The sequence below is a fragment of the Muscardinus avellanarius genome, assembly GCF_963383645.1.
Source record: "Muscardinus avellanarius genome assembly, chromosome: 13".
Classification (NCBI taxonomy): domain Eukaryota; kingdom Metazoa; phylum Chordata; class Mammalia; order Rodentia; family Gliridae; genus Muscardinus; species Muscardinus avellanarius.
Genome location: NC_137799.1, coordinates 34,455,278 through 34,473,639, shown reverse-complemented (window position 1 = coordinate 34,473,639; position 18,362 = coordinate 34,455,278). Strand labels below are relative to the sequence as shown.

At 42.8% G+C, this 18,362-nt stretch overlaps 1 protein-coding gene across 1 annotated transcript; it reads left to right on the top strand.

Annotated features, from left to right (window-relative positions):
• Nucleotides 1-1,591: 1,591 nt before the first annotated feature.
• On the top strand, nucleotides 1,592-13,340 carry MSANTD3 (Myb/SANT DNA binding domain containing 3; the record flags this gene model as incomplete). The annotated part of the gene is made up of 2 exons (XM_080709372.1): nucleotides 1,592-2,009; nucleotides 12,931-13,340. The coding sequence occupies 2 exons, from the start codon at nucleotides 1,592-1,594 to the stop codon at nucleotides 13,338-13,340; spliced, it is 828 nt and encodes a 275-aa protein (XP_080565498.1).
• Nucleotides 13,341-18,362: the final 5,022 nt, after the last annotated feature.

The window sequence follows — 18,362 nt, the reverse complement described above, 5'->3', positions numbered from 1 at the left end:
TCGGATTATCCTGCTTTGGGCTGGTACGACTCCTTTCAAGCTGTTTCTTTTGATTTGGGTTGGTCAGTTTTAAGCTATTTTAATAATGGTATCCTGATGCTTGCCTGTCATTCCAAGATGGGCGGTCGTAAGAGAAGAACACGAGAAGGCCTTTCCAGCAAGGGGAGCAGACGGTGCTCACCGTTTTGCTGCAGTCAGTGTTGCTTGCCTACCTTTGCTGTCACATATCTGAGAGATCGACCTTTTAGGAAGCCTCCTGTGATTAGGTGTGGAAAATAGGCACAGCTTTCATACACTTAGTGAAGTAAGACGTTTACTAAGCACGAGGTGTGTGTGTGTGTAAGACGGTGACCTCAGCAAGTGAAAGTTGAATAATTTGGAGCTACCTCAGGTGAGAGCCTAAGAGATAAGTTGTGGAATGATGCTAAGAATATACTAAACAGGACAAAAAAAAATTTTAGATTTTCCAAGTTGCCATCCTTGGGATCTTGAGCAATCTACTTTTTCTCTTCTGGCCTCAGATCTCTCAGTTGGAATGTAGGATAGTGGACTCAGTCTCTAAGTGCACAGGCCCTTCACTTCTCCAATTACAGAAACTAACATTATAGGTTATTTATTTATTTAGTTAGTTAGTTTGTTTGGTGGTACTAGGGATTGAACCTAGAAGCAGTCTACCTCAAAGCTGTACTCCCAGCTGTATTTTATTTTTTATTTTGAAACAGGGTCTCACTAAGTTGCAGAGGGCCTCACTAAGTTGCTGTGGCTAGTTGCATTCCCGTGATCTTCCTGTTTCAGCCTCCCGAGTACTGGGATTATGGATGTGTGCCATCATGAGAGGCAACGTTGTAGGGATTTTTAAGTGGCCTCAGACCTGAAGGATCACAGGTGCTCGTTTTGAAGATGAATTTTAAATTGCTCCAAAACTGTGACCTAAGGTGATGAAAATGTCAGCTGTTTTGGAGTATATTCTTTGTGATTCTAGAATCTTGGGAGTGTTTACTTCAACTGTTGAATTTGCTTATACTTGTCTTCATCTGACAAAAACCTGGGGAAACTGTTTATTGAAGCTGCCTGACATTTTGACTTGGGGGAATAATCAGTTACCTAATGTTAAGCAGCAATAAATTAAGAAATCAGAGTTCCACATAGCTGTTCAGTTTTTCTTTCTTTTTCTTGCTGTTTTTTTGTTTTGTTTTGTTTTTGTTGTTGTTTAGCAGTACTGAGGTGGGAATGGAATTCAGGGCCTTGTGTCGCTAGGCAAACTCTCTGCCATGGAGCTACATCCTCTGCCCCTTCTTTTATCACTGATGATTCCTGGATGTTTATGGCATGACCAAGACAAGGGATCTACTGGAAACTTGACTTGGAAAAATCTACAACCCAATTCCTAGTAACTTTTTGAATATTTTTCTTTGAATATCATTATTCAACATTCATGAAAAAGAAGGTCCCGATCCCCTTTCAAACAAGGAAATCAAGTTAGGGATTGAGCTTAAGTGATTTGCTGCCATTTATCTTGCTGGGGTTGCTAATTCTTGTTTCAAACTTCCCTTTACAGGATAGCTAACGGCTCAGCGAAACTCAGTGGAAAATGCAAAACAACGAAATTATAAAACCTGCCAAATACTTCTCAGAATTGGAAAAGAGCATCCTGCTTGCTTTAGTAGAAAAGTACAAATATGTGCTGGAATGTAAGAAAAGCGATGCACGAACTATTGCCCTCAAGCAACGTACCTGGCAGGCGCTGGCCCACGAGTACAACTCTCAGCCCAGCGTATCGCTGCGGGATTTCAAACAGCTGAAAAAGTGCTGGGAGAACATCAAGGCTCGGACCAAAAAAATTATGGCCCATGAAAGGAGAGAGAAAGTGAAGCGGAGTGTCAGCCCCCTGCTGAGCACGCACGTCCTAGGGAAGGAGAAGATCTCCAGCATGCTGCCCGAGCAGCTCTACTTCCTGCAGAGCCCGCCCGAGGAAGAGCCCGAATACCACCCGGACGCTGCGGCCCAAGGTACCAGCCCTCCACCACTTATTGTGCATATGTTGGGTACCTTTGACATTTTAATTTAAAATCCTTCATTATGAGGGAATCTGTAAGAAAGCAATTTTTCTATCAAACTTGACTTTTCAAATCCAAAATGTCAGGATTAGAGAGGACACGGAAGTCACGGAGTACATAAAAACAAAAGTACTGCTTAAATCCCCCGCTAGCTCTCTTAAAGACTTTATTAGCACTTAAACAGAAGGAAAAACTAAGGACTGCATTAATAGAGAAGTTATTTATGAAATACTTCAGTTGATGTGTCTCGACCCATCTCCAGTATAATTAAAGAGAATCTGAGCCAGGTGTGGTGGCGCATGCCTGTGATCCCAGTACTTGGGAGGCTGAGACAGGAGGATTGCAGTTTTAAGGCCAGTGCATGGTAACTTAGAGACATCCTGTTTCAAAAAAACAAACAAACAAACAAACAAACAAACAAAAAAACAGTACTCCTCCCCATACACACATGAGAGAAGAGAGAGAAAATATTTGATGGGAATATCTGAAACTTGTAATCTTCCTGTCTTAGCTTCCCAAGTACTAGGATTCAAGGCATTGAGGCCCTCTTATATGCAAAGGACTGCAGTAAGTCACTCAAAAGATCACATTAAGAGATTAAACTATTTCAGACTTAAAAATGAAAGCAGAGACTAACATAGGAAACACCCATTTAGCGTTCTTCCAGTTCATAGGTTCCCAAAGTGGGGATCATTTGTTCCAATCCCAAGGTGGGGGGAGTGTTGGACAAATATAGGTACATAAAAGAACACAAGTTTGTTACTGCATTTTCTTTTTGTTCACTTATAAAAGGTAGATTGGGGAGGGTGAGTGCTGAGTTTTTTTTTTTTTTTCTGGAAGAGGGGGCAGTAAGCCAAATAAATTTGGGTACCCGTGATCCAAATTAAAAGCCCGTATTTCTATTCATTATAACATTTTGATCTAAAGACGTTTTAATTTGTGACACTCCAGGATTTTGAGTAATTCTGGAAAAAATTAATTTTAATACACTTCCAATGCAAGTAGCAAACTATGTCCTACAAAATTCTTAGGGAAGGAAAAGACTGTCATCATGGGAGCGATGTAGCAGTAGGTTGTCATGGCTCCAAAGGTTAACATTAAAGGGCTACTGAGAAGTCAGGCAAGGTGAAGGTGGAAATGCATATAGATACATTTGCAATAATTCCCCTCTCTTTTAAGATAGGAAGTGGCCAGTTTATATAAAGATTTATTTGAAAAGTTATATAAAAGTTTGCAGAAGATGCACCTTCAAGCAGAAGAGGGTTCCTGGAGGAGGCCAGAGAGTTACCTGTAAGGTGCTCCAGGAAAGTTACTCGTAACTTGCCTGGCAAAATCTGGTTCTTGGCTTGCAAGATCAGAAATTCAGTTGTCAGGGTCCCCAGAGTAGACTGAGCTCTGAGGGACTGGTTCCTGTTAATTAAAAGTCACAAGAAACTGTCTGAAACCAGGAATCCTATCTGTGTAGAGTGAACAAAGTAATTACCAAGTGAACCAAATACATTTTTTTGATTAGCACTCCACCCCCCCCCCCCCCCCCCGTAGGCAGATCATCCTGGGAAGTTCCATTATAACCAAAAGTTTGCTTGCTGACCATTTGACCAAGGTTAAGTCCAGGGAGCCGGTTGGGTGACTATAGTGGTTGATGTCAAGAACCTCGTGCACTCCATCCCTTTCCATGGCAGGAGCCTTATGCCTGCATTTGATGGCTGGATTCTCTAGCTGGGCTGACTCTGTGCTGACAGCGTTCACATGGGACAGCCGACTCTCTTTTCCCTCCTACTGCTTCTGTGGGACATGGGTCCCACTGCCAAATAACAGCGTCCTCGCTTTGGAGATGCTTAGAGCTTTGGGTCCTCCCCATTACAGTGTTGAGCCTCTGCAGGGCAGCACAGGGAGGGTCCTGAGGGAGGGAGGTGAACCAGCAGGCCCGCTTTCCACATTGCTTATGTTGCAGAAGAGGAGGCTGACGTCAGTTGCCTTCCGTTCACCGGGCAAATCTGTGTTCTGGATTCCTGTGTACTGATTTAATAATGCCATCCTTAGGGAACAGTCTTATTCCCATATTTTCAAAATCTGGAGTGGGATCTAGAAAGTTCACATTTTTTCCCCTCTTTCATTTCTTTTGGAAGAAATGATGCAATTAATTTTACTCATAAACACAGTTTATAAACTCCCAGCAAGAAGGTAAAAAATAATGGATTCACAGTGTCCCTCCTGTAATGGGACATTTGCTAGAGATTCGTTTATAAGAGATTTGTTTTAAACTGGATGATTGTACATATAGGACACAGGAGATTTCCATTATGGCTGGTGCTTATTAAAATACAGCCAAGCCGGGCGTGGTGGCGCACGCTTGTAATCCCAGCGCTTGGGAGGCTGAGACAGGAGGATCGCACAGGTTCGAAGCCAGCCTCAGCTATTTAGTGAGGCTCTCAGCAACTTAGTGAGACTCTGTTTCCAAATAAAGTATAAAATAGGTCTGGGAGTATATCCCGGAAGTAGAAAAGCCCCTGGGTTCCACCCCAGTACCACCAAAAAAAAAAAAAAAAATACTGTTTCCACACCTAATCTGGAGAGCAATGGAGAGAGAGAACCTTGCTAATAGTCAGTTGGGGACTGCGTCCAAGGTCATCTGTTAACATTCATAGTCAAGGTGCTGGAAGTCTGTCTATATCGTGAAATAACTTTAAAGTTATTTCAATCATTTCTTTTTTTTTTTTTTTTTTTTTTTGTGGTACCAGGGATGGAACCCAGGGCTAGTGTACCTCTGAGCTACACCCCAGCCCTAGTTTTTAGTCTTTTTTTTTTTATTTTATTTTTTGGTGGTACTGGGGTTCCTGAAGCCCTTCTACCTTCAGGCTACACTCCCAGACCTATTTTTACATTATTATTTGGAAACAGGGTCTCCTAAGCCAGCGCACGCGGCTGGCTTCGAACCTGCGTGATCCTCCTGTCTCTGCCTCCCAAGCACGGGGATTACAAGCGTGCGCCACCACGCCCGGCTAGTCTTTTTATTTTTGAAACAGGGTCTCACTGAGTTGCGAAGGGCCTTGCTAAGTAGCTGAGGCTGTCTGCAAACCACGATCCTCTGGTCTCAGCCTCCTAAACGCTGGGACTACAAGTGTGCGCCACCACGCCTGGCTATTTCCCTCATTTCTTATTTCACTTTACTTTCAAGACCAGGATTGCCAAAAATCTGCCTTGGATTTAGTGGGGGGAAAAGTTGGAAATCTGCTGTGTGGTGATGGCCCTCGTCGCCTCATGTGTGTTTGGACATGTGGATTATGTGTTTGTGTCTGTCTTACCTTTGTATTCTTAACACTGCACTGTCCAGCGCTGTAGCCATAAGCCGCATAAGGGTAATAAGCATGTGAATGTGGGTAGACCAAACTGAGATGTGCTCCAACTGTACATACCACATTTGAAGACTTAGTGTCATAAATGGAATATAGAATATCTCATTAATTTTTATTTTGACTATATGCTTAAGTGGTAATATTTTAGATATATTAGATTAAAAACATACCATAAAAATTAGTGTCAGCTAGAGCCAGGCGTGGTGGCGCACACTTATAATCCCAGCATTTGGGAGGTTGAGACAGGAGGATTGCAGGTTTGCGGCCAACCTCAGCTACTTAGTGAGGCCCTTTACAACTCAGTGAGGCCCTGTTTCATAATAAAGAATAAAAAATAGGGATGGGGGTGTAGCTTGGAGGTAGAATGCCCCTAAGTTCCATCCCCAGTACTACACACACAAAAAAAATTAGTGCCAGCTATTTCTTATGTTTCTAACATGGCTACAAGCATATTTAAAATTACATTCTAAGCCAGGTGTGGTGGTACACGCTTGTAATCCCTGTACTTGGTAGGCTAAGACAGGAGGATCGCACAGATTCGAAGCCAGCCTTAGCTGCTGAGTGAGGCTCTCGGCAACTTAGTGAGACTCTGTTTCCAAATAAAATATAAAATAGGTCTGGGAGTATGCCCAGAGGTAGAAAGCCCCTGGGTTCCACCCCCAGTACCATCAAAATAATAATAATAATAATAATAATAATAATAATAATAATATTACATTCTATATCTAAAGATATTCTATATCTCTTAGGTTTTTTTTTATTTTTATAAAATAACCTTTCTTTTGTGTGTGGGTCTGGAGATGGAACCCAGGGGCATTTGACCTCTGAGCTATACCCCCTGCCCTATTTTTTTATTCTTTGATTTGAAACAGGGTTCCACTAAGTTTCAGAGGGCCTCACTAAGTAGCTGAGGCTGTCCACAAACCATTCCCAGCTTCCCAAATGCTGGGATTACAAGCATGTGCCACCATACCCAGTGAATAATCTTTATTTTTTAATTTTCTATTTATTTATTTACTTATTTTTATCTATTGGTTTTAATACCTTACAGGGTACATATTGACAGAAGTAGATGATCAAAGATTTTTTGGAATTCATTATGAACATTTTAAGCAGGATGGAGCCTAGCAGTATTCCACTAGAGGCCTCCCTCCAACTGTGTTTTGCTGTGAGATGGTGTGGGCTGCTTCGTCGTAGTCATCATTCCCTGCACATTCTCCACTTTGTCAATGACTTTCTTAAAATGTACATCTGTATTTGAACACCATAACCTTAAAGTTTAAGAAAAATAGGAATATATTGCAAATAAACAAAAAACACAGCATTTCCCCCATAAATATGTTAAACAGCTTATAACCTGCAGATTTTATGATCTGTGATAATTTGTCCTTAAAATTTATTTTCTATTATCTTTGGGGAATAGGCATGGGGGCCAAACTAAGGGAGCCATCATAATTTGCTAGGAGCTGGGCATGATGGTTCATCCCTGTACGCCTGTAATCCCAACTACTTCGGAGGCCAAGGCAGGAAGATCACAAGTTTGAGGCCCAGCCTGGGCAGCTTAGCTGAGATTCTGTCTCAAGATAAAAATTAAAAAGTGCTGGAGATAGCTCAAAAGAAGAGTGCCTCTGGGTTCAATCCAGTATATATATATATATATATATATATATATATATATATATATATGTGTGTGTGTGTGTGTGTGTGTGTGTGTGTGTGTGTGTGTGTGTGGTGGTGCACATTTGTAATCCCAGCATTCGGGAGGCTGAGGCTGGAGGATCGTGGTTCATGGACAGCCTTCGCTACTTAGTGAGGCCCTCCGCAACTCAGTGATACCCTGTTTCAAAATAAGGAATAAACTGGGCGTGGTGGTGCACACTTGTAATCTTTTCACTTGGGAGGCTGAAACAGGAGGATCACACAGGTTCAAAGCCAGCCTCAGCTACTTAGGCTTTCAGCAACTTAGTGAGACCCTGTTTCCAAATAAAATAGAAAATAGGTCTGGGAGTATAGCCTGGAGGTAGAAAGCCTCTGGGTTTCACCCCTAGTACCACCAAAACAAAAAAATAAAATAAAAAAAGGAATAAAAAATAGATCAGGGGGTATAGCTTGGAGGTCAAATGCCCCTGGATTCCATCCCCAGACCTCAAAACAACAACACACACACACACACACAAAAAAAAAAAACCCAACCAAACTTTATATATGTGTGTGTGTGTGTGTGTGTGTGTGTGTGTGTGTGTGAATGGCCAAGAGGTAAGATGACAGAAATCCAATATATTTAAGAAAACTAAAGCCAGGTATGGTGACACATGCTTGTAATCCCAGCATTTGGGAGGCAGAGACTGGAGGATCACAGTTCACGGACAGCCTCAGCTACTTAGTGAAGCCCTTTGCAACTCAGTGAGACCCTGTTTTAAAAGATAAAAAAGACTAAAAAAATTTTTTTAAAAAATAGGGCTGGAGGTGTGTAGCTCAGAGGTACAATGCCCCTGGGTTTTATCTTCAGTACTGAAAAAAACCAAAAACCAAAAAAGCAAAATAAAACCAACCAACCAAACAAAAAAACCGTAGGCTTTCAAGCAACATTCAGAGATTTTTTAAAAATATATATTTAATTTCATACACTTTTGTTCCTCCACTATAAAGCTGTAACTGAGTAGCACAAAGATTTCTTAATGAATCCCATTACTTAGACTGTTTGATCCAATTGCATTCCTTTGAGGTGAGCTTGCAGGTACAGAGGGCCGGGTTGCATTTCCAGGCATGGCACACCTGCAGCCTTGGTCTGTGCGCAGCCTGTGCTTTGTGTTAGTTCTGTGTTTATTCCCTTTCTTATCCCTGTTCCCCATTTTTAGTCTCTTCTGCCCGCAAATCAGTCTAGTAGGTGTGAGTACCCTCTCATAACTGTTGTGTATCATGTATTTTTTAACTTAATTGAGAAATTATACTACAGATATTTCTTTTGCTTTTCACTTAGAATAATGTTTTTTTAAAGATCTATTCTCATTGCAGCGTGTAAATCTAACCCTTTTCTTCTAGTGACTGCATTATCTCCCATAATATGCATCCATCTCATCTTATTTATCCATTTCCCAGTGATCCTGTTTCGTGTGTTCTGTTTAAAAATAATTGTACACAGTTTCCTTCCCATCTATTCACTGCCACAAAGTAGGCTTTTCCTGCTAGTACTAAATTTACTCAAATTGCCCAAGCAAAAGAACACCCACGTGGCTCTGTTCTCAGTCCCAGGAAAGCCTTCTTGCCCTTTTTGCAAAAATTTTAATTTTAATATTTTTCTACTTTGGGTGACTTTGTTTTACCTGTGTGTTTGTAGCAGGTAGCTATTCCCAGGCTAGTCTTTTTCCAATTAAGGGAATATTCTTCTTACTTGAACACTAGCTCCTATTCATTGGAGCTAAATGTTTAAAAGTTAATTAACTACTTTAACGGGATTCCTATCTTTTAAGCCCTATCTTTTGCCAATCTTTTTAAAAGGCCTAGCTAAGCTGGGTATGGTGGCGCACGCTTGTAATTAATCCCAGCATTTGGGAGGCTGAGACAGGAGGACCGCGGTTCATGGACAGCCTCAGCTACTTAGTGATGCCCTTTGCAACTCCGTGAGACTCTGTTTCAAAAGAAAGAATAAAAAGTAGGTCAGGGGGTGTAGCTCAGAGGTCAAATGCCCCTGGGTTCTATCCCAAGTACTGCAAAAAAAAAAAGTCAGAATGTAGCCTGGCATGGTGATGTACACTTGTAATCCCAGTAATTTGGAAGGCTGAGGAAGGAGTATTGTAGGTTTGTGGCCAGCATCAGCAATTTAGTGAAGCCCTCTGCACTTAGTGAGACCCTATTTCAAACTAACAAGTAAAAAATAGGGCTTGGGTGTAGTAGAATAGCCCTGGGTTTAGTCCCCAGTACCACCAAAAAAAAAAAAAAAGTCAGAATATAGCTGGCTGTGGTGGGGAGGCTAAGATAAGAGAATCACGGTTCAAGGCCAGCCTCAGGCATTTAGTGAGGAACTAAGTGGCTTTTATTTTGATATAGGGTCAATACATCAAAATAACAAATAGACCAGGTGTGGTACCTCACACCTATAATTCCAGTACTTGGGAGGTTTAGATAGGAGGATGACATATTTAAGGCCAGCCTCAGCAATTTAGACTCTCTTAACCTAGCAATACCATGTTTCAAAATAAAAATAAAATAGGGCTGTTAGTTTAACTCCCTAGATTGGTGTTTCAAACCCTAGTATAAAAAAAGAAAAAAGAAAGAAAGAGTTAGAATATACACTGATATTCTTGGTAATAGAGGTTTTGAAGTGGGCACAACTTGGAGGCTGTATTTTATGATACGTAAATGATCATCTGAGGCCCAGTTGAAGTGGTTGACCTTGGACTTTAGAGCCAGGTAGACTTGGGTTAGAATCCTGTTATCTTTCAGACTAGCCAAATGACCTTGGAAATTGTATTTGGTTTTCCATATAATACCTCCCTTGGACTGTCATAGCAAAGATTGGGTGAGGAAGTGTTGTAAAGCACTAACCCAGCACCTGTTTTCATACTCAGAAAATGGTATCTGCTATCATCACCACCCTCATCATCACCACCCTCATCATCACCACCCTCATCATCATGTCCCTAAAGCCTAGAATTGTTAAGATAAAAGCAAGCATTTGGAAGCCAGCAGCATTGTGAAAGGATGAACTTTACAGCGTCAGAAGAGTACCCAGAACAATGAGATCAAAGGGCAGTGAGAGTAGAGGTATCAAAAAACGTCTCCTGTGGCCCATCCTCAAAGCTCACACTTCCCCACTGAAGACTAGAAAGGAAGCGGGTGAGGTGATGGCTTTGCGGTTGATGCTCACAGCCGAGGCCTCCATCCTCCGCATTAACTCCTTCCAATCCTTTGTCCAGTGCCTCAGTGGCCTTCTCAGAACACTGTTCTTCCTCCTAGTCGAGCGTGTGGGGAGGGACACGCCCCGCTGGTCAGGTCGCACACGCGCTCTTCTTACCTGCCCGGCGCTGTCCCAGGCTCTATGCTGGGCTCAGTGTGAGAATGAATAAGAGGCTTTCTCTTTAAAGAACTCAGAAGCCCAAAGGGGGGATAGTTAATCCACCTCTGGGCCAGAGATGGGTCCAGGAAGCAGTAGGAACCAGAAGGAAGGACATTGAACTGAGGCCAGAGCCATTGGAGTTGGGAAAGAGTTCTAGGGAGACATTTACATGGTCTCTGGCACAGAAATATCTTTTTTTTGGTTAACCTTCATTTCCAAAAGTAAGATTTTAACCTTTTCTTGAATCTTAATTAGGGACTAGTTATGGTTGTTCCCTTACCCCTTGGAGTGAAATAATCTAAACGGTAGCCATTTTACTTTATTAACAGAGTATCACAAATTAGGTTTCCCTGAGTAGCCATTAACATTCCCAGCATCCCGTCTTCCAGAATAATGGAGTGGACATAATAATGCAATCGACTCTTAATAAATTGATATTGCTTTTCTCCCAGGAGAAGATTCTCATTATTGGGAATGTAAAGCTTCACAGGAAAGCCTTGGAGCCACAGCTAGAGGACTCCATGGGTTAGTGGAGTTAGTGCTTCCCTCATTGGAATTCTGTGGTTGGCACTAATGTCATTGCCCTACAAAAGTATCAGTGCAAACACGGCCCCTACCCAAAGTGGCATCCTTTTACATCCATATGCCCTTTTCCCCTTTGTGTTCAAGGATTTGGTTAATAAATATTAACTAGTAGACATCCACTGTGTGCACGGAAAAGTATTAGTACCCAAGGATAAAAGTAATTAGAAAAGTAATTAGTACCCAAGGATAAAAGACATGAATAAGGCCTGGTGCTAAGATGATACCAGAGTGTGCAGAGTGCTGTTAATAAAGGAGTATGTATGGTGAAAGGAGAGAGGTGAGGTTTCACAGAGCAAGCAGCCTTGGTAGGAGTTGGGGGGCATTGGAAAGGGGAGACTGTTATGTGTGTTGGGGGATTATGAGCCCAACTTTAAGCTGAGGGGATAATGAGATAGAGAATTATGAAGAGAAACGTGACTTTTTAAATATGAGTTTTTGATAGGATTGTAGAGTACACATGGTACTTTGAAGAATAAAGCAAGAAGGAGAAAAGAAGTTTGGAGCCAGATTTGTAGGTTACTTACGGTGGATGGGGAGCAGAGCCAGAGATGGGAACCTCAGGGGAATACAGAAAGGTAACAGGCGGGACAGGAATCTCAGAACTCTTGAGACTGGAGAGGAGCAATCAGAGAGGAAGGAGGCTGTAGAAACACTCAGGTAAAAACAAAGGCCCAGAAGCTAAGAGAGGAAAGAAACCTCAAGAAGTATTGTCAGTGCCAGGGAGAGGTTGATGGGTATCCTCAGGATCTGAATATTGACCCCACATGGCAGGGTTGGTGGTAACAGCCAGGTACAGAAGATTGAAGAAAATGGCTTAGGAGGGAGCTAAGCCAGGGAGTAGTGACTCATCTTTCAAGGAAGAACATTTACAAGAAGATGGCCGTAAGCAGGAAACAGCAATGATGCTCTTGTAGAAATTGGACCAAGCCGGGCGTGGTGGCGCACGCTTGTAATCCCCGCGCTTGGGAGGCTGAGACAGGAGGATCGAGCAAGTTCAAAGCCAGCCTCAGCTACTTAGTGAGGCTCTCAGCAACTTAGTGAGACCCTGTTTCCAAATAAAGTATAAAATAGGTCTGGAAGTATAGCCCAGAGGTAGAAAGCCTCTGGGTTCCACCCCAGTACCACCAAAAGAAAAAAAAGAGAGAGAGAAAGAAAAGAAAAGAAAAGAAAAGAAAAGAAATTGGACCAAAGTGTTCATGGCTGGATGAGAAATTGGTAAAGGGAACTTACAGAGAACTTTTATCTGAAGATCCACATGGTTAGCCTTCTACTGTGGTCTCATGCTCCTCAGAGTTGAACACATTTCTGTTTAGAATAGGTAGCAACAAGCCAGGCGTGGTGGCACACACTTGTAATCCCAGCATTTGGGAGGCTGAGATAGGAGGATCATGGTTTGAGGACAGCCGCAGCTACTTAGTGAGGCCCTTTGCAACTCAGTGAGACCCTGTTTCAAAATACAGAATAAAACATAGGGGTCAGGTGTAGCTCAGAGGTAGAATGCCCCTGGGTTCCATCCCCAGTACTGCAATTAAAAAAAAAAAAATAGGTAGCAACATCAAAAGGTCTCTGATTCTTGATAAGCACGTTCTCTGGCTGCTGTTTACCCATTTACATAGTTTTCAGTTCTAGAAATAACAAAACCCTTTAGCGTTATTTCTTAAGGGAAAATTACTTTTGATTTCTGAGTTAAAAAAAAGTCAGGTGTGGCCAGGATTCCTGTAGACACAAAGGTCAAAGCAAACCCTCTCTCAGGTCCATCCTGTCACGAGGGACCCTATCACTTGAAATAGGATTGACTTTTTTTTTTCTCTCTCTCTCTCTCTCTCTCTCTCTGCCTGTAAAATCTTTGAACATGTTTTCTGCTACTGTTTTTCAGAATCATTTGCTGTTTCAAATAGAGAACTGTGCGATGATGAGAAAGAGTTCATACATTTTCCAGTGTGTGAGGGGACCTCTCAACCTGAACCCTCGTGTTCAGCTGTCAGGATAACAGCCAATAAAAACTACAGGAGCAAAACCTCTCAGGAAGGTGCTTTAAAAAAGATGCATGAGGAAGAACACCATCAACAAATGTCCATCTTACAACTGCAGCTGATACAAATGAATGAGGTGCATGTGGCCAAGCTGCAGCAGATAGAGCGGGAGTGTGAGATGGCAGAGGAGGAGCACAGGATAAAGATGGAAGTTCTCAATAAAAAGAAGATGTACTGGGAAAGGAAACTGCAAACTTTTACCAAGGAATGGCCTGTGTCCTCATTTAACCGGCCCTTTCCCAATTCACCCTAAGACATTGGGGGCGGCTCCCTTGTAATTAGCCCGTGGTGGCCAAGAACGTCTGGAACGTGAACCTGCGGTCCGTAACCTGTAACAGAGCTACACCTAGGAGAATTAGAGTGGTAGTAGTCAATTATTTAAGAATGCATTCAGGTAAACAGCGCCACCCTCTGCTGTACCCCTCCTGTGGCAAAGAAGCTGTTAAGAGTCTTTGATCACCGGGAGTGCTATGATTCTGAATGTAATGTCTCTTAATTAGAATTCATACAAGAACCATGTGTGAGTGTTGTATCTTTTTTTTTTAAAGTCAAATGCAAGTGTGACTGACTACAAAGGAGTGTGGCTGCTAACGAATGCCCCTCCGCCCCCGTAGAAAGTGGCTGTCCTGGGTGGCCACACATTTCTTCCATGGCTGTGCTGTGGCTCAGAACTTGCTAGAGGTATTTAGGGACCTCTTTTTTTTTTTTTTTTTGGTACTGGGAATTGAATTTAGGGACATTTTACCTCCGAGCTACACTCCTAGCCCTAATTTTATATGTTTTTTTTTTTTTTTTTTTTTTGAAACAGGGTCTCACTGAGTTGCGAAGGGCCTCACGAGGTTGCTGAGGCTGGCTGCAAATCTGCAATCCTCCCGTCTCAGCCTCCCAAGTACTGGGACTACAAGTGTGCTCTACCACACCCGGCTTCTCTTTCCATTTTTTTCGGTGTCATCCTCTGAGTGTGGATTTTCTGTTTTTAAACAGCCCGGCATTTGGAAGGATATTGTCTACTGTGTCTCACAAACTGCCTCTTAAGGCTTTTCCCCAAAGAGGAGTTTCATGTACTGTCCCCAGCAATGGTAGTTTTGTTGGAACTAAGGATGTAACAACTGTGAGGGAGAAATGTTCTTTTAGGTTTCTACGTTCTGTTATGCTTCTTTTATTAAAAAAAAACTTGCAATTTTATAGTCAACTGTGTATGTTTTTTTTTTTTAAGGTGCTGCCTTCCCAGCTGAGCTTCTGTTTTGTATTTTTTTTCCCCTTCCCTTTCTCCTTCCTCCCAACTTCATACTGCTGAGTTAATGCTGTCCTTGCCTCTGGTCTTCAGGCCCATCCCTCACCCTGCTTATGGTGCTAGCTAATAGTGATGCTAGGTAGCTACCATCACATGGCCAGCATTTGCTTTTTAAGAATCCATTATCTATGTATTTAGAAATACAGATTGACAAATGGATCTTTTGATTGAGCTCTGATGCTGCTTCCCTTATAGTTGCTGGTAGAGACGGCCTTGGGAGGAGCAGGGGATGGCATTATCTGTAAGCAGCAAGTGATGCCTAAGTGCCAAAGCAGAGCAGCAATTCTGATACTGAGGTTTCAAGGCCTTGTGGTAGGGAAGGAGTCATGTATGTGGCAGAGGTTGTAGAAACAGGGGTAGGACTAGTATCAGGGCTTGACTTCTGAGCGTGGCTCTGCCTCAAGGTGCCCTGTGACCTTGGGCAGTTTCTTCGATTCTTGATATGGTGTCTCGTGTCCATAGAACAAGGGATTTGGGCTAGATAATGTTCAGAGTCTGCTTCAACTCCTTGGTCATGGTGTGGTTTGTGTAACTTGAATGGGTAATGCCCACATCATGATTGCCTGCAGGCCACAGGTGAACAGGGAGCAATTGTCTCCTGCAATGGCCGAGTTGCCTTCCTTCATAATTGTTTAATTTGGGTCTTGGGGATCATAAGTTCTGTAAGGTACATGTAGCCTCACGATCTGTGCATCGCATAAAACTTAAATGGGCATTAATTTATTTTATACACTGAATCATACTTAAATATCTTGGTTAATACTTTCCTGTAATGAGAAACTAGAGGACTAGTCTTGTTTGAAAGGAGGGATCCTTTTATAAGGATTGAACCCAGGGGTGTTCTACCTCTGAGCTACATCTTCAGTCCTATTTTATTTTTTATATTTTGGAACAGGGTCTCACTACGTTGCAAAGGCTGTCCTTGAACCTGCAATCTTTCTCGGCCTCCCAAGTACTAGGATTATAGGCATGCACCACTATACTTGGCATAATTTAGTTTTATCACATAGACTTTGAGAATGAAGATCCTAAAGTGTCAAGCTGAATGGTTTGTGGAAGATAGGAATTGATTCTCCATGTCTTTCTGCCCTTTCAGGATTAGGACAGGGAAGAGCAGGCTTAAACACAGATGCAAAATGAGAAAAGGTTGCCTTTGCTTCACCTATCGATCCATCTAGAAACCTGGTAATGTGCATGTTCTGGAGTGAGGCCTAGGATTTTGGATCTAACAAGCTCCCAGGTTATACCAGTTCTGCATCACTGTTCAACATACTTTTGGGTAAGCGAAGGTTTAGAGGACCCTATGAAGCTTTTATTTATCAGTCTCAAGAAGACTGGGGCTTAGGTACATCCTTGTGTACAGCAGTATGCTGGTTATTGTGCTTTCTCTGAGAACTTATGACTTAAGCACACAAAGAACAGTGTAGAACAGCACACACACAAAAATGCTCACACACAATAGTGTATTTTAATTGAACTATGGGTGCATTGAACTAATTTCTAACTGAACAAATAGAGGATAATTAAGCCAGCAGCCTAAAGCACCTTACTCTACTGTTAATGGTATTTATGGGTTTATAACATTAGTTTGCAAGATTGACTATACATTAGAAGCAGTATTTTATAAATAATTAGTCCCACTGGGTCCCTCTTCCAGAGGATTCGGATTCAGTTCACCAGGGTTGGGGCCTGGGACTCTGTAGTTTTGGGAAGCTTCATAGGTGATTATGATGCATAATTGGGATTGAGAACCACATGTATAGGGTTTGCAAATTTATTTCACTTGATTCTTAATCCTATGAAAGCCCTGCAGGAGTAAGAAAATGATGCCCAGAGAAGAACAGTGGGCACCGGCCCATAGCCAATGAAGGGCAAAGCAGAAGCTCAATCCCCCATCCCATGACTCTAAAACATGCCCCCCACCCTCCCCCTTTTTGAAACTATATCATGGATTTGTTTTATCCTGAGAAGCGAGATTACATTACAGGGTACTTGTAGCATTTATTCACGAACAGGTATAATGCATCCTAATTCATTTCATTTTTGAGCTGTTCCTTAGCTATGCTGGAAATGCAAAAACCAATACTTGGCAGACTTTGTAGGAAATAGACAGACAAATGTGAAGACAGGGTTCCCCGTGCTCCACCCCGCCAAATCACGGCACAGCCCAGAGAGGAAGTAAGGCTCGGACACGGCTGGCATGAAGTTGCTCACTGCATTGTCTAGGTGCCCTTGGAGGTGAGAGCAGGGAACGGAGAAGCTACAAGGAAGGCCTCCTGGAGGAGGTGGCGTTTGCCCTAAGTGTTTAGAGTTGTAAATTTGGCAGGTGGGGATGTAGAAAACAGAACATCAGTGAATGTGAGGTCCTATTGAAAATGCAAGTTGAGACGCATAAATGGGAGGCAGTGAAGGCAGGGGACTCTCCAAACTGGACAGTACTGTGTTCAGAAGACAGAACTGAGAGAAGACTGGAGTTGAGGATACTGGGCAGGAGGGTTTGATCCTGTTTAGAATGAGATGACAGAAGAACCCAGAGGAAGTCATAATAAAACCGAGAGAGAGACAGAAAGAGACAGAGAGAGAGAGAGAGAACCAACCTGAAGGACATTGCCAGATGGAATCTGTGCAGCTCTGTGTGCTTGATCGCTTCTGCCCGGGAGGAGAGGTGAGGTTTTACAGCCAGATTTCTGAAAGACTACTGGTGCTGTTTGGAAGAAAGGAAGGAAAGATGCATTTCTGGCCCTGACCTGTCCTAGGAGAGGCCTAGATGAAAAGTAATGTGAACTGCCTCCCTCTCCGCCTCACACACCAGCACCTCCGCCCACCTGCTCTTTGGCTCACACCTTTGCTCTCACGTCTGCCTCTTCAGCTGCCTCTGCTGCCACGCCCACCTGCTCATCCTCCTTGCTGGGTCCCTGGTCACCCCACTCACTGGTGCTGTAGGTAGCACGTCATTTACTCTCTTTAGAGGTCTGCACTAGAACCATCAAAAACGTTTCTTTCCTGTGCATGCCAGTTTTTTCCCTAAATGGATGACATCCATGCTCTAGATAGATGGCATCCAGCTTTTTTTAAAATTAATATCCCAAGTTGTATAAAGGAGCATTAGCTGGGAGGGGCTGGTAATCCCCATGTGTGCTTATCATAGCCCCTTTACAAACAACCAAACATGGGGCCCTGCCCTATCGTGCATCATAGGTTTAGGAAATGCCTTCAGATTTTTGCAGGGAGAATCTTAAAATGCATCTTTATCGCCGGGCTTGGTGGCGCACGCTTGTAATCCCAGCATTTGGGAGGCTGAGAGTAGAGGACCGTGGTTCGCGGACAGCCTCAGCTACTTGGTAAGGCCCTCTGCAACTTAGTGAGATCCTGTTTCAAAATAAGGAATAAAAAATAGGGCAGGGGGTGTAGCTCAGAGGTCAAATCCCCCTGGTTTCCATCCCCAGACCTCAAAAAAAAAAAAAAAATGCATCCTCATTTTGCTTTGTTTCAGAAGAGGCGAGAGGGCAGAGGGAGAGGTGGCTTGGTGGGAGAGTGCACTGGATTTGTCAACAGTCTCTGCAGTGTCAGGTCAATTACATCAGCACTTGGTCTGGACCAGAGGAAAGGAATGATTCTGCCTCCTGGGAATGTCAGAACGACCCGATAATTATATTTGGCAAAGCCATGAAGAGTGGCTCTGTAATGTCATTGCTAGGAATTACCCTTCTAATAGCATTTCTGGATGTCTGAGCTTTTCAGATGAATGACACTTCATGATTTCTTCTGGGGCTTTTCATTCTTTTGGGCTGGTTCCCAGCAGCTCCTCTTGCTCTTCCTCTCCCTTGCTTCACTAACAGTTTGAATTATCTTTTCTTTCTTAGTACTGGGGATTGAACCCAGAGGCATTTTACCTCCGAGCTAACTCCCAGCCCTTTTTAATTGTTTATTTTCAAACAGGGTCTTGCCAAGGTGTTGAGGGTCTTCCTAAGTTACTGAAGT